This window comes from Pleurodeles waltl, chromosome 3_1 (genome assembly GCF_031143425.1).
Source record: "Pleurodeles waltl isolate 20211129_DDA chromosome 3_1, aPleWal1.hap1.20221129, whole genome shotgun sequence".
NCBI lineage: Eukaryota > Metazoa > Chordata > Amphibia > Caudata > Salamandridae > Pleurodeles > Pleurodeles waltl.
The window spans coordinates 152,441,401-152,465,696 of NC_090440.1; the positions used below are offsets into that span (position 1 = coordinate 152,441,401).

Sequence of the window (24,296 nt, forward strand, 5' to 3'; positions counted from 1 at the left end):
TGTGCTCCGCGTTCGCTCCTGTGAGCCAAGGTAGCCCCCCAACGATCCAACTCTCAGGACATTGCCACGCTGACCAATACCATACCACCTCTAAAGGGAGTACCCACAAGTATCTACCAGAGAGCCTGTTCCTCGAGGGGATGCAGCCTCCCGGAGACTCTTAACCACCCACACCATTGTAACTTAGGTACTTTCTGCATCAGCAGCTGTATAAGCAGACTGTTGGTTAATCTGGTACTAGTTGACTCTGTCTCATGATTGTATTTTTGTCATTTTGGTCCCAATTTAAAGAGATAACGCTATCTATTTTTCTAACCTGATGTTGAGTCATTTTTGTGGTGTCCTTCATTGTGTTGCTGTAATTAGGTGTTGCACAAATATTTAACACATTGACTTCTAAGTTAAACCTGCCTGCTCTGAGCCAAGCTACCAGGGGGCTAGCACAGGTAAATTTAGGGAGTGTAACTGACTTACCCTGACTAGGTTTGTGGTCCCTACATGGACAGGATGCATACCTCTGCCAACTAAAGACCCAATTTATAGCACGTACAATCTACAATCTTCAGATATGGACCATCCCAAGCAGCAAGATACGCCCAGGTAAGTTTTGAGGCGCTGACCTTTGTGTAGCCTAGATATTATATAGTAATGTCAATTCATATACAGCCCTCCTGGACTGCAACGTTACTAGTACATTAGCATTCAGCGGTCAGGCAGCCAATTTTAGTTGAATCAGGCTGAATAATAACTCACTTCTATCCCAAGACTGAACTTCTACAGGTCATGCCCATCACCCAATGCTCTACCAGTCCACAGCAATAATCCATCTATCACCAACTTAACAGGCATGGAATAATTCAACAGATATACCACATACTGCTGGTTAGCAGAGGACTCTATTCGGTCACTGCATTTCCCTATAACAACTTCATGCCATTTCACAATGACAAGCATACACGGATTGATAGTAAAGTCCATCCCAACAAATGTCTTCATTGTCTCTCCCTCCCACCTGTGTGTGCTCAGGGTCATAAACTTTGCACTAAAATCGCAGAATGGACAACCCAGTGCAGAGGCGTAGACTGTAATCATAAGAAATACCATAAAAGGAGCTGAAGAGCTGTTCAAAGCCGACTGACTACTGAAAACCATAGACTACTCACCTCTCCGAGTTCTTCCTCCATCACACTAAGCGATGCATCCCATAACATGATAACCACAACTCAGTAGTCATCACACATGACATAAAATCACTTTCCAAATACGATCAAAACAAAGACAACACCTTTTCAAACCACACAGCCTACCCAGCATAGAATGCTACCCATGTAGGCAAGCACACCTGTACCCCACACAGGGGTAGTGTAATAAAGTGGATTATTAGTTGGTGTGGGTAGTCACCCATTATCAGGAGTAATAACACTAACTTGTCAGAGTGAACCCTAAAGTTACTAAATTAACCTGCGCTTAGCCTCCTGGTAGCTATGGTACCCAGTACACAGGCTTAACTTTGGCCAATGAGTTAAGTGTTTATGCAACACCAAAACAGTGATAATAGTCAAAAACACCAAACAATAAAATTTGCAAACCGATTTGAAAAGTAAGACAAATGACACCAAAATGACAAATCCAATAAGGGAGAAAACCAGAGATAGGACTTTTTAAAGTTAAGGGACAAAAAGCACCAAAATGCCTAAAAAGAAAAGTGCCAGTGAAAGTCTATGGAAGCTATAGAGTCATCACCAGTTGACTGACCAATGGAAACACCCTCTACATGGGAAATCGAGTCCCACCTAGTTCAAAGACCACACACCATCCAAAAAGACGCAGCATGACATCCTGGTTGCACCCACATCACCACACCTCCCCTTTCAAAAACCTCCACTGGTTCCTGGGTCAGAAGAGATGCCAGTTCAAGCTCCTCACCCAGGCATTCCAGATCCTGCATGACTACGAACCCGTCTACATCAACCACCAACTGAGATTCCATAAACCCTCAAGACACCACCACCTCGCCTCCCTCATGCTGGCCCATAGCCCCTGCATACAATGCAGCAGAGTAGGAGGATGCTCCGGCTCCTACCTCACAGCCAAAGCCTGGAACAGCCTCCAGCTGTATTTCAGGACCTTCCTTCCTCTACAGCAGTTCTGTAGGATGCTGAAAACCTGGCTCTTTGACTCAGACCATGGCCCCGGTCAGGGCCTGGGTACCCTCACAGGTGATAAGTGGTGCGCTACATATTGACTGATTGACTGGTACCGAAGGGAAAGTTCAGGCCAACTGCAACGGAGCGTGGGTCAGCTACACCAAGTGGGTTTGTCAACTATTTTACCTTCTGTCTTAGTCTTTTTATGGGGCTGAAAAACCCTCCAGCTGTGCAAGCCTAACACTGCAGCCAAGAAACATTCAACAAAATCTGACAGCTTTTCCACTAGATCCCCCTAATGGCTCCAGAGGTCTTGGAAGTCAAACATTTTAGAAGCCCAAACCTTTGAGTGTTTCTGGAGTAGTGGACTCGCTCCAGCAGAGACCACCAGCAAGGTCCAGTCCAGGTCCGGTTACCACGGGTCAAGTGGTCACTTTAGGACAAAGGAGTCTTGCAGCTTGTTGTGTCTCTGTAGCCCACACAGGAGGCCAACCAATTGACTCTTTAAGTCACTTCTTTATCTTGGGTGCAAATGGGAGCAGGTCCAGTCCTTCAGGGCTCTGGTAAGAGCAAGAAGGATCCAGTCTTCTTCTAACCCTCTGCATGTTCAGAAAAGTATTCGGAGGAGGGTGCCTTGGGATGTCCCATTTATGGTTAGCACTAGATTGTGGGTGGGTGATGGGGATTACTAACTTCTCACTAACCAAAGGCAACCCTCCCCACCTTTGCAGCAATGCAAATGTCCACATGCAAACAATCCAATAGAGCACCTAAAATTCAAGAGAATTCCTGGCTCAGTTGTACAGAGTCTGTGTGACCACCCAGAAGAGTGTGCAGGGAAGTGATAAGTGCCCTCCTCAGTGGTCAGTTGAAATCAGTTCTGGGGACAGCTTTCATCTACTGAGTTTGGTATCAGCCCGGTTTGGGAGGGTGGGGTAGTTCGGGTGACGGGACAAGAAAGGGTTGCCTTCCCCAAGTTTGACCTTGCACTTACTTGTGAAAGGGCAGGCCCCTTTACAAGTTACTGACATTGCTAGGTACTGCAATAAGAGCAGCTTCTATACCTTAATGAGGCCATGTACTGACAGGGTAGCTGCTGGGGAGCTAATGCAAATTGGCCTCCAGGAGTTTCACACAGGAAAAAATGTTACTTTCTAAAAGTTACTTTTCCTAAGAATTTATCAAAAAACCAATTTCACCAATGAATTCAACTTTTAATGAATATGAAATAATCTTTGAATTACTATTTTAGATGATTCCGGTCAAAAGTTACAAATTACAGGTTGTAACCTGTACTTTGCCATTTTCAAAGATCCAGCTACAGCCCTGCCAGTGAAAATAACTTTTGATGACCAATCATTAAAGGAAAAGGCCAACTTTAAATTTTGCATATGTTCCACCATTTTCAAATATCAGGCACCCTACATTGTGGGCAAAAAGGTGGACTCAATATATAAATTTGCAGGGAAAACAAGAGTGATACAATAAGCTCAACCCATACAGGGTTAAAAAAATGGTAACCTGGCTCTCATTTGGTGTATCTTTTAAAACGGATACAGTTTTATTTATGCAAATACAACTTATGGATAAAGCGTCTTAAAAAAATATATATATGCAACAACTAGTGTCTGAATTCACACATTTAAATTTAATACTTTTTTGTAAAAACACAATCTCAAAGATGGTGCAGTACTCCGTCCCCCAGTGGTCTACTGAACAGAAAATAAATATATTGATATAAATGTTTAGATAAAAAACAAATGACTACAAAAAAAAAAAACAAATGTAAAGCGAAAGTTATCCTAACATAACTCCTCAAGCAGTTGTATACAATACAGAAGTCGGTTTGAGGTGCTGTTGATGGTGTTTCAACCTCTCAATGATTTACTGAGGTGCTCATCAGGACAGGAATAAATATGGGACATGTAGAAGTGAAAGGCCAAATATGTGCCAATACTATGTCCCGATGTGGCCCTCATGTGTAGGAGGTACTGAGCACTGCACTGTTTTTGAGGTTTTTTTTTCCCTACAAAAAACAGTATTAAATCTAAATGTGTGAGTTAATTAACTCCATCTTTTAACAGATACACTGAATGAGTACCAGGCAACCATTGCTTCTTTAACCTTAATATTTAAAAACGCTGTTTCCCGCCTGTCAAAGAGAGATGCATGTTTCACAGCATGTTTTTTGGCTGCTGCAGCCAAGCTGCACAAGGTAGGGCTGAAGTCCCGTTTTACAGGCCCACTCTGTGGATGGCACAACAGGCACTGCAGTCCAGAGGAAGCATTTAGCTTGCACGCCCTGGGTACATTTTCTACATCATATACTAGGCACTTGTAGCATGCTAACCAGAGATACGTATATTTAACCATGTTCGAAGGGATAGCACGGACACTATACTCTTGTTTAGCAGGGTACAGTCCACAGAATTCTAAATCCAGCAAAACACACAGGGCAAAAATTGGGAGGAAATCACGCAAAAATATGTCATTTCCTACAGGTAGTAAGTGCTATATAAATGTTACAATTCAACATCCCACTCGTGTTTTTTGTATTTTGACCTTTACTCCTGCATGGTTACCAAACCCTATTGCCCTTTCTCCTGCCGGTTTCCCATTCACGGTTACCATACCTGAAATGTATTCCCTTTGCTGGTCTTATGTAATCAAATGCCTCTCTATAAACATCGTTTAGCTGCATTTTGGGACTGAATGCGTGGCATAATAGTACCCTAATAAAATGAACAAAATGACTTCTTGTAGGAGCTCTGGTCACAAGACTGATGTCCTGAGATCAGCAAATGTCAAGTGACACATGCAGGTGGGCTGAGTGCATCATCTGTATGTTTCCCCTCCTCACACTTAATAATTTGAATCCAAGACCTGGGCACTGAGCACACCATGACAGCTCCATGCTTTAGAGGCAGGTAAGTGAAAAGAAACTTGTTGCCTGGACTGCCCTGACGGTCCTTAAACAAACCCTCCATAGGACAGAATTTATCACCTGAGGGCGGCTTCAGGGGCCAGTCTGAATGTGGCTTTCAAGGTAGCATGATCTAATTTTTCTCCAGAGCCTCAATTAGCCGCTTAAATTATGAGATTCGAGATGCCATTACTAACAGAACGCGTTTGTGTCTGACTTGCCCTCGTAGTTTTGGGAAGGTTTGTTGAGCCACTTGGAGTGAGACTGTCCGTGTGCCCAAGTGCTCATTAGATGAGCATAGCAGAGAGTAATGGCCTAATCGCTTGTTTGAGATGGCAGACAGGATGATCCGCACAGGCCTGCCATTGATAACAATGACCCGTGTATGTAACACATCTGTGACCGCGGAGCGCTAATGACAGGGGCAAGTGACCACACAGCACAAAGCACCCATTAACCCTCAGCCAAGACTGCGCGCGAGAGGGGCACGTGGCCGCGCGCACGCAGCAGCACCAGGCAGTGAAGTCACGACTGCACTCTTCCGGCAAAGGAGACAAGCAGAGATAAATTATACGAGTTTGCACAGTTAGATTTTGCATTATTTTTTAACTGATGCAGGATGGCTCTGCTTTTACCACAAGAACAACTGCATGTAAAAAAAGAAAACCACATGGAAAAAAAGTCGAATTCAAGCGTGAATGGACAAAAACGTTGTGAAAAACTGCGGCGAACACGTCTTTCTATGTGAAGGACGGTGTTCTAATTACAGAAGTGTAATTCATAACTTGGGGGTAATCACAGTGGTAATCGCAAAGCTTCAGCACAACATTAGTGTTTTGCCCACCAAGGGGAGAATACACAACTGAAAGAGAGAAGATGGCGAATGTCACATGTTTAACAAGCTCTTCTGCAGCAGCCGCCAGTTGTTGGTAATCTGTGCCTTAAGTGGCAATGAGACTTGAGGTTAATTACTGGCATTTATTACATGTGGAAGAGCTATGACAAAGTCTGTTAAACCGTTTATCCATCTATTTTACTACACCGCTACACTACTACTATTCGCTACATGTGTGTTCCACTCACTTCAAACCTCCTTTCCACGGCACTACCTTGTATCCAGAGGTGCAGACTTGGTGCAAAGATCGTTTCTGCATTGAGCAAGACGATACAGCCCTTTAAACGCCATCTCCAATCAGTAGAAGTGACAACACCCAAAGGCTGGGCATTGGTTACGTCCCAATGGGAAACACATGTTGCACAGCCTGTAGAGCACGCGAGAGAGGTCCCCATAATGCACCTGACCTGCACGGAGCAGTGCTGACGAAATATATGTGTACTACCTATCAAACGTATTGTTCCGGTTTACAGATGTAAGTCATACAGTATACAAAACACAGATAATGAATTACAAAAAAAAAAAGTTTAAAGTTTCTAAAAGGGCCCAAGTGGGCAAGTTGTGTCGTGTTGCACAATGCCCCTACGGAAAAATAAAGAAAACCAAACTGTGTATGTAGACCACAATTCTAAAGCAGTTGGAGGTTTACCTTTAGGAAGGACTGCGTCCTGAGTGCACTTCTTCACAGAGCTGGCGATCGTCTGTGCGACATACAAGTGATGAAAGGCAAGTGACTGCCGGTGCCACCACTAATTACTCCAAGATGGGGCCAAACTGCAGAAAAATGGCCCACAAATAGGCCTAGTTGCTGGCAAATGAAACAGAGAAGCAACCAAACAGCAAATTATCTTAGAAAATCCCCGTCACTTTAGGAACACCCAACACTGGTGAAGCAATGGTTCGGACCCTTTTGTGCCAATGAGTGCAAGCAGTATTTGGTCGTGCCACGTTAGCACAATAAGGCCAGATCTGTTGGCTTAGTCTATTCGTGCTCAGCAGCTGTGGTGATCCGTCTGCCCTCTTTGCACACCAGCGGGCAGCTTGCTTTGAAGTGTGCCTGGTGATGCAAGGACATTCCGTAACCCCATAGGGTCACTGGTGGTCTCAAATCCGGAGTAAAAGGAAGAAAAAAAGGCATTCAATGAATGAGACATCTCTGTTGTCTATGCAAATCCGTGCCTCACTGTCAGAAGTAATTGATTTAAAACCTTTGCCCGCGGCATTAAAAGTTTCCCTGTTCGCACCGATTTAATGCCATCGAGCGCCGTTTCTGGAACATTCGTCTACAACTCCTATAGGCGTCTTTCCAGTGCCATATTCTAAAGCAGATCGCTCGGGATTTAGCTTCCCTGCAAGTCCACGCTCCCCAGGGAGGTACAACTTCCCTACATTTGGTTTTCAAGCACCTCCCCTTTACTTGCTTACCTCACAGCTCATGGACAACAGCGTCACAGGCCAAGAAGCCAGGTGGCTCCCAATCTGAAGTCTACCTTGAACGCAGTCCTTCCTGGGTTTTCTAGGCCTGCAGGCACCTGCCTCTTTCAGATAAAACTCTTACACACGATCCTTTCATTTTTACCAAATGAGTCCCGTTGTTTAGTATTCAGACCTCTTTTCTAAATACATTGGCCTACTGTAAAGTTTTTCTTGGTTCACCTCTATCTCTTCTGCTGAGACTCCAAGGCATTCAGAATTCGGCTGCCGGCTAGCACTTGCACCCAGGGCTGGCTACTCCCTTGTGTCAGATGGTCTCAGATCTCCATATTGGTTGGCTAATTCCAAGAGGATAATCTATGATATCCATGTGCATCAGTTTCAAAGCTATCCATCTGTTTAGTCCTGCCTACTATCCTACTACTTGTGTTCCTGTTTACTGAGATCTACTAATGCACACGTATAATCTGCAGGGGCATAGCTTCATGGGGGTGTGACACCCCCCAAATAAATGCATTCTTGGTTTGGAAGCTGGGTCTGGGGGCCACAAGTCGGGTCTGCTATGTTTGTGTTGGTTTTCTTATTCACATTTCACTGACAGGTTTTAACTTTGGCAATTTTTGGATTGAGAACTTAAATGTATATATAGTGACTGGTTTACCAACAACTAGTAACTCTGCACTCCTAAGTATTAATGAATGGGTCCAAATTTACTGCTTTTTAGAGTTCACAAACATTTGTAGTACTAATACTGTGCCATTCTCAGGTTTCCAGGCATACTACTGCCAATCAGACACCCAAAACATAATGGAATGAATGCTTGGAAATCGTCCTAACTGAAAATTGCTTTTGGTAGTATTTTAACTAGGCCTAGGCAAAATAGTATAATAAGCCAGTATAAATTCATGTTACTCTTGTTACATATAATTCCAAAAAATATGCTATTACACCTCTTCACCTAATTATGCACCATGCGTGGTAAACATTTACAGTGAATGGTGCAATTTGCAATAAAAATTTGAAAATGTGAATGCACAGGAACAACAGATCACAAGTGGCTGTTGTTCTTCCATGCTCCTGTTTAAATGCATCCTTGCGGCAAACACTGATGTGAAGATGCATAAAATATAGTCCAAAATGACGGATTTGCATTTCAAGTAACTGCGCAGTAATTTCACGTATTACACCCCCAATTCCAACCCATTATTTTCCGCACCACCAGCCACTTTAGCTAGAGGTCCAGGTAATTTAAAACAGTACTGACCTTGTTCATCATGTTAAGAGTCCATTCCCAACACTGGCCATCTCAATACTTTACGCTGAGCCCCATCGCTTTTTAAGTTGGGAAATTAGAGTTTCACACCCACCAAAAGTAAATCACTAAGCTACATCACTGATGAGCTGTCCCCAGGATTCACCTTGGTCAGTTAAGGGGACAAACCTTTTCAGTTCTCCCAGGCCAATACTGAATTTTATTTTATTTCCATCTTATCTCAAGATCAGCTAGTGACTCATAGAAAATCTTTAAATACACTGGTTTACGGATTAGTTAATTGGGTGCCGTTATCAAGTATTCCTGCATTTTTTTTTCAGAACCAGGATGTATTTTGGGATTTGCGCGCACCCGGTAAATCGCAAATCAGATCATTGTTGAGGTCAAATGTGTTTCAAATCAATGTCATTAGCAGCTTTTTATCTTCCAGACTTCTGGGGTTTTGAGATTTTACACAGATCTTAATTCAGAAAAAGCAATGAAAGCTAATGAATTTGTGCAGCAACCCCAATACACTTTGGGCAGCATTAGCACCAGTCATAGCTGCAGGAGTCATTATCCCTACTGATACACTTCTACTGCATCCTTCAACCATCAGATGCAGTGGCCTCAGATGTGCGATCCCCACATCTCACCGGGCCACCTGAAGCACTCACTCAGCATCAGACTGTCTCGGTTTCAGTGTTACATGTCGCTAACTCACACTCCCCGATCCTTCCTCTGACATAGAACTTATTGAACTTTCACAGATACAAGTCTGGAATGGCGTACTACCATCATATTTTTTTTTAAATATCTACTTATCAAAATACTGAGACCTAAATATGGACTAGCAAGTATTGCAATTGTAAGTTTATACAGGTAAGTATAGGTTTACTATACTTAAATCCCACGTATAGGAGCCTCTACATCCCCAAGGCACACATTTGTGGAGCTAATAGTAAATATATGAATACCTTCACAATATGCTGGCAGGCCGATATTTTTATTCTCAATTTTCAGACATTCAGCTGCCTGATATGGCAGGTTACTTATTTGTCAAGTCCTACCAGCCTTTCAGAGTCAATATCCTGGTTGCATTACACCCCGGTGTAAACCACATCAGCCTTTCAAAGAAAACAAGTGGCCAGACCTATGACGTCTCAGTCCTGATTGTACCCACTTTTCCTTTTCAAAGATGTGACTAGTATGTGTAAATCCCTCTGACAAGCCATGCATGTTACACATACACAATAGATCTACCCAACTTCAAGGCAATATAATGCTTTACCATCAGCAAACCACTGCATCAAACAAGGCCAACAATCATGACATTTTTTGTTTTTTTCCAAATGTGGCCAAGAAATGTATTCTACTGTCCAATTTTGCCTACAGATATCAGCCCGTTTGGAAGAAAGACTCGTGGAATATACCACAGCGTTTACTTTTCTGCAAACTACAGGAGCTTTCTTGATCTCATATTATACGTCTTTGCACCACCTTTTCAGAGATTAGATCACTTCTCCGTTGGCATGTCCCAAAGTGTGGTAAGTACAAGGGTCTGATGGAGGACCTCCATCAAGGGACTGCATACATAGTATGCATGCAAAGCTCTTGCAAGATTAATGATTTTCGGGATCCAGCACATATTGGATGTAGTTTGTAGTTACTGTGTAGCTTGGCTGAGTAGATTAGTACAATTGGCTTCACAGTGTGACATTATACAACACCTTGTCGAATTTCTTACCACCAAAATCACTGGGCTAACCTTCCTAGAATATATTTCACAGTGGCAAGTTGCAGCTTGCTAATTTTAGTGGTGCCATTAAAAGGCGAATTGATCTCTTCAGTTTCAAAAGCTTGAAAACAATATTTTAATTAACATTTTTCTACAGCATAACTGCACTTTAACTCCATTAGCTACCTTACATCAAACAGTGATAAAGTTATAATTGAAATATTCTCAAACTGTGAGCACTCAAAAGAATATAGCTACCAACATGACAACCTAGGAAAATGGCAAAATATATGGGAGGAAAAAAGAGAAGCCTTAAGAGACAGACTCTTCTTAGCCCAAGTAAGTTAAATTATATGGGCTCATGATCTAAAACAAAATATTGTATATCCGATATACTCTCGAATTTTCATGTTAATCATTGACATTCAGTTTTCCCTCAGACAAGGGAGAAGAGACCTTGAGGGGCATGGATGTTCATCTTACTAAGGGGCTACGCACAGCTCTAAGACGGAAGAAAAACACAGGGAGGGTGGTTTAAAAGGGCCGTGGCCCAAGAAGTGTAACTATGAATTCCATCCAAAAGGAGTGGCCTATGGAATTAAGAATGTGGCTTAAAGTATGTAAAATACAATGCTGTGCTTCACGTAGCATGCCACCTGACTGGTATTTGAATAGCTCATTGTGAGTTTCCTGTTATTTCATCAGGTTTGCCAATGCTTGTTATCAACATCAGATAAATCAGTACCAATAATATTGTGAAAAATTAGAATAGAAAATATTTCAGTTCTGAGAATATGCAACTGAATTAAATATCACAGCGGTCGGTGGGAGGAGTGATAGACTTCAAAGTGTCGCAGTCGCTCCTGTTCTCCCCTTCGCTCTGTGGTCTCCATAAGGCACTTGCACCCTTTTCATGGATGTCAATTCACCAAAACAGCAGACGAGACATCATACGCCATTTGACCTTTACTTTCAATCACACACACATACATACACACACGCACACTCTCACATAAACATACACACCCGCAAGCATGCACACAAGATACATTTTAAAGTATTTTTTACTTATCTCAGCTGGCAAGCAGGCCTATATTCCATCTAATTGTACTCCACTTTTTACTACTGATACTGAATGACAATATTATTCACTATTAGATTCAAGCAAAAAATTTACAGAAAACAAGGACAGTGGAGCCCCAACAAAAGTCGGACAGGACGAGCTGCCCCTGTGTTCCTGGCACTGATTTTGCCACCTCCGAGGCCAGGCGTTGGGCAGGCGGGCAAGCCAGGGGTTGCTGCTGCGACCCAAGGTGACCCATAATTGAAGTCCAGGGCCCTTTTCCCACCATATCTTTGTGGCATCCTCATCTGAATATTTCAGTGCTCACATCTTTCCTCTTCTGCACTCTCTTCACTCCATGCTTGGGTGCGCCCCCTTCACTTCACTGTTCCCCACACACAGTCACCTGCAAGAACTTAATTTCTTTTACTTTTAACCTGGTCAATACATCAACAGCTTTGTCCCTTCTCCACACGCCTTTTCACACAATCACAATTACAATTGACAAGTCACTACTGCTTTGTGAGCTCAACCGATGAGCCAAGGAGTAGATAACCATGTATTCTTTATGACCCACTGAGAAAACCTTGCATTGTCTTCAGCCTCCAATCCAGAGTTCAACAGTAGCCGTTATAAACACCAACCCAACACCTGAGCTCACACAAACATCTACAAAGGACCCACTTCACAGTACACAATACAAGATTAAAATGCTGCATCGAAAAAAACTAAAGTAGACATCATCCTGGAAAAAGCAAATACTCTTAGAGAAGTAAATAAAGAAAAACCTGTAAACTGCAAACAGGAGTTAACACAACAAAGATTACCTGCATAGATTTTACAGCCATTGATGAGGTATCATTATTGAGAAGTTGATTAGTGTTTCCCTCGTAAATGACATCAATATAGGGCCAAATAGGGGCAGTTTTCTTTCCAAAGTCAGTTTGTATTTACTGCTGGGTCTGGGACCTAGAGAGCCCCGCCTCACTTAAAGCCCTGAGGCTACAGCATCAGGGCACAGCCTTAGATCAGAAGTTGAAGGACCGACATCTCATCAAGGTGCCATGGCATCACAACCCAACCCTAGAGACCAAATCCAGTTTTGTGAATGGGATCCAGTTGACACTACAAGAAAGAATGTGGTGATGAAAACAATGTCTTGTTTCCTACCCGGTGGCAGTGGGATGAGGAGTTCGGTGTACGCTCCTCAACAGCATGTTATCCCCGGACTGCTATTGCAGAAGAAGAGGCCTTACCATACTATTGCTCTGGCTTCATGCTTGTTTGGATGGTTACAGGCCACGCGTGAAGTTCAGGAGTGATGTATCGCTCAATGCAACAGTTTGCTTCAATTTGACTAAACACAGAGGTGTATGTATACATTTAAAGTTAAGTGATAGAAACCGTGTAACTGGTTTGACGAACCGAAGGACAGTTATCATTCCGTGGGGGGCCTGTTTCTCAGGAATCTGAGCAGACAAGTTCAACAGCTTCTAACCTACTTCTGCCACATCTGTCCTCCTAGAACCCACCCCCCCCACTAACCCTCTCACAAATTACCCAAGACTACGTGAGAGCAAAATGGATGCAGGCGTGAGCAAAAAAAAACCCACAAAAACTAGCACAGAGGTTTGCTTTTAAGTGCCGTGTATGACCATTTGCATCCGGATTTGGTTTTATTTTAAAGGGAATTTTTGACTAGGTTTGACCAAACTGAGACCACGTGCAATGGCGAAGACTCCAGCACAGTTTGTGTAGCACTATCAGAACAGTTCCTTGGCCTATGATGCTGACGCTCAGTAGTCTGGGCACCAATTCTTAGCTTCAGACAGCAGACGCATCTATAAATATTCTTCCAAGCAGTCTAAAGCAGCTGGATTTAAAAGGAATCTCGTACGTGCAGCTGCTGTAAGTAATAAACCCTCGGCTTCTAAGGAAGAACACACAATCTCATTGGCTAATCACTTCCATAAAAAAATGGTGTTAAACCAAGCTTGTAACATCACGGTCCCGTTACCACCTAAGGTTCCTGCTGTAGAGCAGCAGTGTAGTGATTACCTCATGTCTCCCTGGTGAACAGTCTCTTTATTGCAACAAGCAAGAGAGCATCTTCAAGGGGTCTCATAAGTACAACGCTCCAAGGTTCTAGGACAGTGCTTCTTAACCACTAGATTTCTATGGACCCCCAGTAAATCATAGTTGGAAGTTGGGGACCCTGGCGTAATCCATTTCTATGATTTGAACCTCAAAAATATACACAAAACTTCAGGAACAAGTATCTTCAAACAAATCCCCAAAGTATACAAATATTCTCTTCTATTCACAAGTAAAAAAATAAACAATCAAAAATTTAATTTCATCTGAAAGGTTGGAGCTTTTCAAAGTGTGGTTTCTTAAGACAGAGCTATATGCGAGGCTCCAGCATACCTATTTGCCTTTTTTGCTCCTACAGCATTCCTTTTTGTGGGCTAATATTATTGCTTCAGTAGAGGCAACTAACTGTCCAAATTACTGTTTGATATACTTGCACTGCTAACACTAATGAAGGGAAGGAAACCAACCTAATTTTGAGTCTTCAGTTTCAAATTCCTTCTTAAAAAATACTCATTTTAGATTGTGTAGGTACTTTATTAATCTGATATTATTACATTTTCTAAAACAGTCCCAAACCCCTCAGGCATCGCAGACCCCCCAAGGGTCTGCAGACCACGGGTTAAGAACCACTGTTCTAGAAAATAAGCGCCGTCCTGTAATTTAGGTTTAAGCACAGTCTGCAAACAATTCTGTTGTTTGGGAGTTGTGATTTTGAGGAAAACTAGGCAAGGCGTCAAAGAGTTGGTAGAAGTAGGGGATGCCCCTTTTAAAGACCATGAAAGTCAAAGAAACTTGACTGTCACCTGCTCATCAGTGTTATAAGAAGTTGCCATCAGACAGCCTATGACTCCACAAAGAGCATTTGGAAAGTAACCGTCAAGCTGTAGGATAACACTGACAGCTTGTGGCGAAGGTTATTTGCCAAGTCCATACCTGCACATCAAACTTGCACACCTACCAGGATGCAGTAATGCCAATTCTCCAGAGCCGGCAATGGCTGCTTCTGTATTCAAGTCAAAGATTTGGATATCATTCAGGAATCCCAAAACCTGATTTTAGATGGTCAGTGGGCCTCACAAAAAAGTGTAATTTTTCAACTTAATAACCTAATTCTAATATGAATAACCCTCTAAACTGATCTTGCAATTACCAAGGTCTGCAGTTTGAGGCTGCCTATAGTCAGTTTGCAAGCATTTAACAAATCTGTACTCTTCTGCTTATGGTGGCCAACTCTGGTTCCCTGCACGTTTCTGTTATTTTTAGTCTGTAAGATATTTTATATTATAATGTCGTTTGGGTTTCTTTTCTTGTAAAATATTTGAATTCCTCCTGGATTTAATGCTGTGCTTTTTGTAAACTTTTAAAATAATAAGTTGTGAAACACTGACACACCACATAGCTTCACTAAAGGCTGAGCATTTTCAGCAAGTTCATGCATGTAGATGTGTTACCGTGTGTAAACGCATTACTACTTGGACCCCTGTATGCAGTGCAGAGTGCCTCATTTAGTCTATGGAGAGTATTGAAAATATTTCAGTTTCTAGAGGAAAATCTAAACAAGGAGTAGAATTGAAAGATTGATTTCCCTCCAACATAAAATTCATCTGGTGCCTTCTACTGCGTACATAGGGCCTGATTACGACCTTGGCGGAGGGGACAACTGTCACAAATGTGACAGCTATCCCATCCCTTGTATCCCAAGTTACATAGGATATAAGAGAAGTTGTAATAGGGCGGGCGGGATATCCATCACGTTTGAGACGGAGTAATACCCTCCGCCAAGGTCGTAATAAGGCCCTTAGGGTTTCCTCCCGAATTAGAGGGTTTTCAGTCCTCCAAACTCTCAATATGTATAGATTAAAGTTTTGCAAGTTGTTTGAAGGTCTCGTAAGAGTGGCACCTAAGAACAGTGTATTCATGCATAGGGACATGTGCATCCCAGTTTGGGATGTGGCATATCCATGGACTAGAAGCGGAGTGTGTCTAGCAGCTAGATGGGTATATGTGAGAGCGGAAAAATGGTTGTCCATTGCTAACGAGCCTGGAAGGTATAGTGTAATTGTTACAACACATGAGGAAGAATTCATGATAGGTTGTTGCAGTAAGTTTCCAGGTTGCAAGTTTCAGAAGTCACTGCACAGCCTGTATGCGGAGCACGGTGTAGCAGTGTCTGTATATTAGAAAAGAGGAGTATGAATGTTCTTCACTTGAGAGATGGGGGGAGCAGCTGAAAGACTGATGATGTAAGGAGTGCTAGGGTGAGAGCCAGCGGAATCTGTCAAGCAGCTTCAGTTAGAAGAGGACAAAGGCCTGTTTAGAGCTATGCAGATGAGATGTCTAATGGCTGGACATCATGAAGAAGACACCACCTCTTCTTAACTATCTTATAAATACCTACGCTCCATCTACAACAAAAATTTAAATATCTGAAATGTGATCATCGGAGCACCATTTTATTTTCTGGAAAACTAGTGCTGGCAAAAACCTCCAGAGAAGAAAAAAAAAAATAGGCATCCTGTTAACTTCATGCATACGGCAAAAGGGTATCTAGTTTTATTATTCATCTGTTACATAGTTATTTTGTAAGACGAAAAATATATGAAATATAAGCCATAATTGCAGATGTTGTCCTCCTTGCCTTACTGAGCCACCAGAACAACCTTTCCTGCTAATGAGGTGGTCCGACTTTAGCTTGAGGCCAGTGATGTGAATGGACCTTTGGATGGGGACTGAAGGTCACATATGTGCAGAGTCCATTACTGATATCATATCCTGATTCAGAGTGAGGAACGGAGATGATAAATGTAGGTTTGCAATAGAAGACCACTATTCCAACTCCTGATCATCCCCTTGAGGCAGGCTCTTGCTGGGACCAAGGACCTTCACATCATAATGATGAGACATCAGCAGGTTGGTATTGTACACCTTGAAGCAAGTGAGTACCTGAGCCCGGAAATCCATTAACAACTCTACGCAATAGATTACCTTGCTACAATACAGGATCATAATCAAAAATTCAAGTACTACCTTGATGAGCCACCAGTCATTCTATAAGGACAGATACTCGCCCACAACTCTGACAGCATGAACCAAACGAAGGCCGTGGTAAAGCCAGAATCGGGTGTGACCTGTCTTAACCAAAGCCCAAAGCCAGAAGGAGCATAGATCAGGCGGGGAGGGATGTGAGGAGCTCAGTAACTCAGTAGGGCCGCAGAGTTGGTCAAGCCCATTGGCGCTGGTACTCATCCAAAGGCTTTCAATTTGCAATTTTAGGGCCCCACTTGTTAACAAAAAGGAGAGCAAGTGGCAGAATGTATTGTACGTCGGCAGGAACGTCGCTAACCCTCTGATTTAGCAGTTTTGGGAAGAGGTAAGTGTCAATGGGCAGTTCTGTGGAACATTAAATATTTAAGTTTTTGTTTATGGGTGTTTGACTTTGATTGGAGATGCATGTCCCCAAGAAGCTCATGAATACAATCTCTGACAGAAAAAAGGAGAAGTAGAGACAGGAGGATGGATGGATGGGCCGAAAAGACGATTAATGAATACAGAGATGGATGGAGAGAGGGTGAATGGGTGATTGGAAATAAGGACGGATACCGCTGGATGGAAAGAAGGAGGAATGGATGAAGATAAAAGACAGTGATGGAAAGAAGGTTGGATGAAGGGAGAAATGTATAAAAGACCAGAAGGATGGATGACGAAGGAACCAAGGAAAACCACAAAGAATGATGAAAAGAAAGATGGAGAGAAAGAAAGATGGAAGGGAAAAGAAGAATAGAAACGTACACAAAGGATGTAAAGAAAGAGGGAAAGCAGAATGGAAAAAAGAATGGTGAGAAAGAAGAAAGAAGAACAAAAGACAGAAAGGAGGACATGTAAGAATTTCATAATTTTGCCAAAGGCAGCAATTTCCCAGATGATTGCTGTATTTGTTTGCTTCATCCACTCGCTCAGAGCTATTTGGGATATGGTTCAAATTAGAGGGTATTTTATTTTTCTGGCTAAACCTTATAAAATGGGCCACAGGCGAGTGCAAATGCCCTGGGGTAAATGTCCTCCATTATCCCCCACAAGTTGCAATGTGTGGTACATGGGCTAATTGGGGTAGGATAGATGCAGAGATATTCCCGAGCTATAGGAAGGCAACAGCCTTTCAAGCCTTCTTGTCACAAAGTGTCATGCACAACTTTGATTTGTCAGGTGGATGAACAGAGCCCTTCAAGTCTTCCAGGGGAAAGGATGTTCTAGCAATAACCAGTCTTAAAGAAGACAGACCGCACTGAACAGAATTATCAGCATTGCTGCTGCATCACTCCTAAAGGGAATTCCACTGTGGCCTCTTCGTGACAGAGGCTCCTTTCTCCTCTCCCCAACACTCCTCCCCCCCCAACAATCTGGCTCATGCTACAGAGCAGAGGTCAAGGTGGGTGGAATCGGCATATATTTTTTCATTTATGAAAAAACGTTTCCTTCCTTTTTGTACAAAAGACAACAGTCTGGGATGGTTAATTCCGATAGATAGTTTAAATGCTTCAGCTGAAGTGTTATTTAGTGATTCTTCTGTGCTGTGAAACCAAGTGGGGCAGACAGCTAAATAAGCCGTACTGCCAGGGTGCCTCCTTGCCTGAAAGAAATGCAAATGTGAGCTACAAGTTAACATGCAAATGTAAAGGGCAATCTGCAAACGCAAAAGATGCTTGAGAGCGGGTACTGGCTTTAGGTGATCGAATCACTTGAAGCTTTGAGAATGCACAATTATTTTGAGTGATAGTGCAAAGATTTAACGAACGACTGAGCTGTGAAGTGTGTGCTTTTAATTGTATTTATATAGTGCTTACTACCCCTGGAGGTGTTAAACGGACAATAATGTGAAAAAACATTATGTACAGTCGGGGTATTACTATAATCTATATTTTGGAAGCACAATTTTATCTTAAACCTTTGTATATTTTGTAGGAGTCTATCTTATACTGTGTGTTGTGCAAGCTTAAAATAATAACTTACATATTCAGAGTGCCTTCTGTCATAGGCAGAGACCTCATAGTACAAACAAATACACAAATCACTACTCTCCACTGCACCAGCCACGATTCAATTCTGTGGCTTTCTGGTAACATACATACCTCTGCAATGCACTCATTAAGACAGCTCTCATCATGTATAATAGTGCATTTCCCAGTGATTAACAACTTTTTAAATTACATTTTATTTAAGCTGCATATTATTTATATGTAGCTATCTGATGGCAAAAGACAGAAAAATAACTTGTAGAATATATATATTTTTTTAGCCACACTTTTGACCCCACCCCCACGCTCACTGACCCCGCCCCCACTGCTCCCGTACTTTTAATGCACTTGGACTGCTGCTACAGGGCATCCAAAAGCTAGAAGGGAAGCAGAGGACTTCCCAGTGCACTTGCAGACTAGACTTGGGAAGAACGGACATGCACCACGCTGGTATGCCTGGAGTGACCTTGGTCCGAAAGTTACCACTTAACAAGATATCAGCGAGATGGAGGATGCCCAGAAATATGCCATCAACTGGTTCACTACACAGCACAAAATATCACTCTGGGTAAAATGGGAGCGCTCCCCTGCACAAGTCCTGGGTGTGTGCTGTAACCACACAAACTGGCAAGTTAGATACTTCAGGACAGATGTACTGCTAAAGGATTTTGTAATTGAAAACCCTGAGATTCTCAAGAAGTATCGTGCTAACCACATGAACTCATGAAATTAATTTTTGTAATGTGCAAACCGGTTTTTACAAGTAGGATTTTCTTTCTGACTGATTAAATGGGTTTTGCGACGCACGCCAAATTGCAATTTGGAAGGGGTGTTCCTTCTAAACTGAAATTCGATACGCACCGAATGCTACTTTGCACCCACAATTCTGGAGAGGGTAAGTGAATTATGGTGACAGCCTCAGGGAGAGTTGCCGGTGGTCCACGGGACAAGTGCCTGCTCCCTCTGATGTTTCCCACCCCCCCAAAAAGTTTCATTGTTCCTGCCATACATAGGGGCCTACAAATCCCAGTATGCGGACATCAGTTGGATGAACTAACACTGGACACAAGTGTTCCTTGTGTCAAGTTGTCCTTAAGACATGGAGGTGGCTCACAGTTCTACAAATTAAGGAGACAGACACCGACAAAAAAAGCAGTGGCGAAGACAAGTGTCTTGGAATTTGCCTGCTGAGAATATTTTCGGAAGCTTTCAGAGAGAACGTGCAATAAATCCAGCAACACTGCAGGTTTCCCTACAAAACATAGCTGTAGCTGACTAGTAACTGGTGCAGGGTTCCCTTCAAGACATAGCTGTAGCTGACTAGTAACTGGTGCAGGTTTCCCTACAAAACACAGCTGACCAGAAACTGGTGCAGGTGTCCCTACAAAACATACCTGCAGCTGACCAGTAACTGGAGCAGGTGTCCCTACAAAACATACCTGCAGCTGACCAGTAACGGGTGCAGGTTTCCTTTGCACGCACAGCACAGGTAAATCCAGTGCAAGTGTCCCTTGCGGTACAGAATGTACAGGATAGGTATCACATGGTCAGAAGCAGCACACGTGTCTCCCGCAGAATGTGTTCAACGTGCAAAGCCGCCAGACAAGAAGCTTCATTCACAATCACAAGAGCAAACTAGGTAACAGCATGTATGAAAGCACCAGTGCTTCAATGTCTGTGTAAGTGCTCACTAGAGAAAGTGGTCACTGTCTAAAATTGTGTTATTTTGTCCGTGTAGGAGGCTGGCCTGGCTTGTAGTGGGTACCAGAGGTACTTACACCTTGTGCCAGGTCCAGTTATCCCTTATTAGTGTAGAAGAGGTGTTTCTAGCAGCTAAGGCTGATAGAAGGTAGCTATGGCAAAGCAGCTTAGGCTGAACTAGGAGACATGTAAAGCTCCTACTATACCACTGGTGTCATATGCACAATATCATAAGAAAACACAATACACAGATATACTAAAAATAAAGGTACTTTATTTTTATGACAATATGCCAAAAGTATCTCAGTGAGTACTCTCAGTATGAGGATGAGAAATATACACAAGATATATGTACACAAACCAAAATTATGCAATAATAGCAAAAGGAAGTAATGCAAGAAATGTAAAGTTACAGTAGATTGCAATAGGAGCACATAGGTATAGGGGCAACACAAACCATATACTCCAAAAGTGGAATGCGAACCACGAAAGGACCCCAAACCTATGTGAGCTTGTAGAGGGTCGCTGGGACTGTAAGAAAACAGTGAGGGTTAGAAAAATAGCCCACCCCAAGACCCTGTAAGGTAGGTGTAAAGTGCACCTACAACCCCCAGAGAGCACAGATGTCGTGATAGGGGGATTCTGCAAGGAAAACCAACACCAGCAATGCAACAACAGTGGATTTCCGGACCTGAGTACCTGTATGACAAGAGGACCAAGTCCAAGAGTCGCGACAGTGTCGAGAGTGGGCAGAAGCCCAGGAAATGCCAGCTGAGGGTGCAAGGAAGCGGTCACCGGATGGAAGAAGCTTGGTGTTTTGGAAGAACGAAGAGGACTAGGAACTTCCCCTTTGGAGGATGGATGTCCCACGTCGTGAAGAAGCTTGCAGAGATGTTCCCACGCAGAAATACCACCAACAAGCCTTGCTAGCTGCAAGGGTCGCGGTTATGGTTTTTGGATACTGCTGTGGCCCAGGAGGGACCAGGATGTCGCCACTTGGATGAGGAGACAGAGGGGGCGCCCAGCAAGTCAGGGAGCCCTCACAGAAGCAGGCAGCACCCGCAGAAGTACCGGAACAGGCACTTGGAAGAGGAGTTAACCGGAGTCCACGCGAAGTCACAAAAGGGAGTCCCACAACGCCGGAGGACAACTCAGAAGGTTGTGCACTGCAGGATAGAGTGTCAGGGGACCCAGGCTTGGCTGTGCACGAAGGAAATCCTGGAAGAGTGCACAGGAGCCGGAGCAGCTGCAAATCACGCGGTACCCAGCAATGCAGTCTAGCGTGGGGAGGCAAGGACTTACCTCCACCAAACTTGGACTGAAGAGTCACTGGACTGTGGGAATCACTTGGACAGAGTTGCTGAGTTCCAGGGACCACGCTCGTCATGCTGAGCGGGGACCCAGAGGACCAGTGATGCAGTCTTTTGTTGCCTGAGGTTGCAGGGGGAAGATTCCGTAGACCCACAGGAGATTTCTTCAGAGCTCCTGGTGCAAGAAGGAGGCAGGCTACCCCCAGAGCATGCACCACCTGGAAACAGTCGAGAAAGCCGACAGGATGAAGCGATACAAGGTTGCTAGTAGTCGACTGGCTACTTTGTTGTGGTTTTGCAGGCATCCTGAGCAGTCAGCGGTCGATCCTTTGGCAAAAGGTGAAGAGGGAGATGCAGAGGAACTCTGGTGAGCTCTTGCATTCGTTATCTAAAGAAATCCTCAAAGCAGAGACCCTAAATAGCCAGAAAAGGAGGTTTGGCTACTTAGGAAGGAGGATTGGCTACTAACAGAGGTAAGAGCCTATCAGAAGGAGTCTCTGACGTCACCTGCTGGCCCTGGCCACTCAGAGCAGTCCAGTGTGCCAGCAACTCCTCTGAATCCAAGATGGCAGAGGTCTGGGGCACACTGGAGGAGCTCTGGGCACCTCCCCTGGGAGGTGCAGGTCAGGGGAGTGGTCACTCCCCTTTCCTTTGTCCAGTTTCGCGCCAGAGCAGGGCTGGGGGATCCCTGAACCGGTGTAGACTGGCTTATGCAGAGATGGACACCATCTGTGCCCATCAAAGCATTTCCAGGGGCTGGGGGAGGCTACTCCTCCCTAGCCCTGACACCTATTTCCAAAGGGAGAGGGTGTAACACCCTCTCTCAGAGGAAGTCCTTTGTTCTGCCTTCCTGGGCCAGGGCTGCCTGGACCCCAGGAGGGCAGAAACCTGTCTGAGGGGTTGGCAGCAGCAGCAGCTGCGGTGGAAACCCCGGAAAGGCAGTTTGGCAGTACCCGGGTTCTGTGCTAGAGACCCGGGGGATCATGGAATTGTCTCCCCAATGCCAGAATTGGGGTGACAATTCCATGATCTTAGTCATGTTACATGGCCACGTTCGGAGTTACCATTGTGACGCTATACATAGGTAGTGACCTATGTATAGTGCACGCGTGTAATGGTGTCCCCGCACTCACAAAGTCCGGGGAATTTGCCCTGAACGATGTGGGGGCACCTTGGCTAGTGCCAGGGTTCCCTCACACTAAGTAACTTTGCACCCAACCTTCACCAGGTGAAGGTTAGACATATAGGTGACTTATAAGTTACTTAAGTGCAGTGGTAAATGGCTGTGAAATAACGTGGACGTTATTTCACTCAGGCTGCACTGGCAGGCCTGTGTAAGAATTGTCAGATCTCCCTATGGGTGGCAAAAGAAATGCTGCAGCCCATAGGGATCTCCTGGAAATTCAATACCCTGGGTGCCTCAGTACCATATACTAAGGAATTATATGGGTGTACCAGTATGCCAATGTGAATTGGTGAAATTGGTCACTAGCCTGTTAGTGACAATTTGGAAAGCAGAGAGAGCATAACCACTGAGGTTCTGGTTAGCAGAGCCTCAGTGAGACAGTTAGTCATCACACAGGGAACACATACAGGGCACATACTTATGAGCACTGGGGCCCTCCCGGTGACACAGACTAAAACAACATATATACAGTGAAATATGGGGGTAACATGCCAGGCAAGATGGTACTTTCCTACAGTCCGCTTCATCAGTATATTCTACTCCTACTACTTTATTCTAAAGAAAAACAGTCAAAGAAAGTAAGGCTCCCCTCTGGTCAGTTTATACATAGAATCTTGCAATCTAATAGGATCTATGCCCACTTTATTCAGTGCATGCTAGGCAAGTTTTAAAAATTGCCCACGGTGTCAGCCAAGGTCTTTCAGCGTCCAAACTGTACATCTGGGTCCCTGCTAAAAGTAGAAGAGAAACGACTTCAACTATACCATCAGTTTATAATATGATCTTGGAGAGGCCTCTTCAGCCTCTCACCATCACATGATTGCATTAGACTTGCAAGAGGAAGTTTGTGTATACATCTAAATACAGAATTCAAACCTGGTTAGTAGCAAACAAGTGAAATACAATTTAAATACAGAAAAGTAGAAAAACACACTACTCACCAACATAAGACCAATTATAATCTGCAGAAAAAATAAGAAACAAAAAGATGAGTCCTGTATATCGTCAACTTCTAAAGGCATGCTTAAAAACACATTTACCTTCAGCAGTAAACCAATGGCTGTGCATTTTAGAAATTGTTAAATTATCAGAATGGTTATGTACAGACTGTCACCCCAATACAATTTAAAAACAAATATGATCGTCAATATGCAATTTGATTTGGCAGGTCCCTTCCATACTCTGAGATGCCCAGCAACGTTGTCTTCTCACGGCACACAGGGACTTCACACGGTATAGATGAAAAGAAAACCACAAATGGGTTATTGGATTATAAAAGTAGCCTATCTCTTTTTTAAACTATTTTAATAGACAGTAGGACTATTAGGAAAATATTGACCATATTGTTGTTCGTCCGTCGTGGTCGACGATGACCAAGAACCTCACTTTGAGGAGGTTGACTGGGTATGGTGTGTCCGGCTGATAAGTCCGATGTGGGCTCGGAAAGCTCTGCAGCACGTCGGGCACAAGTGGTCTGCTGGGTTGGTCGGCAAGGAGTTGGCTATGGATTTGTGCAGCTCATGCTTCTTCTGTGCCTCTGC

At 43.6% G+C, this 24,296-nt stretch overlaps 1 protein-coding gene across 2 annotated transcripts in view; it reads right to left on the minus strand.

Annotated features, from left to right (window-relative positions):
* Positions 1-24,296, minus strand: part of CA12 (carbonic anhydrase 12) — a 177,407-nt gene that overhangs the window by 114,557 nt on the left and 38,554 nt on the right. For both annotated transcript variants that reach the window (XM_069222014.1, XM_069222015.1), the window contains exon 2: positions 23,697-23,717. In XM_069222014.1, coding sequence (XP_069078115.1) covers positions 23,697-23,717 — 21 coding nt within the window. The remainder of the gene's footprint in view (positions 1-23,696; positions 23,718-24,296) is intronic.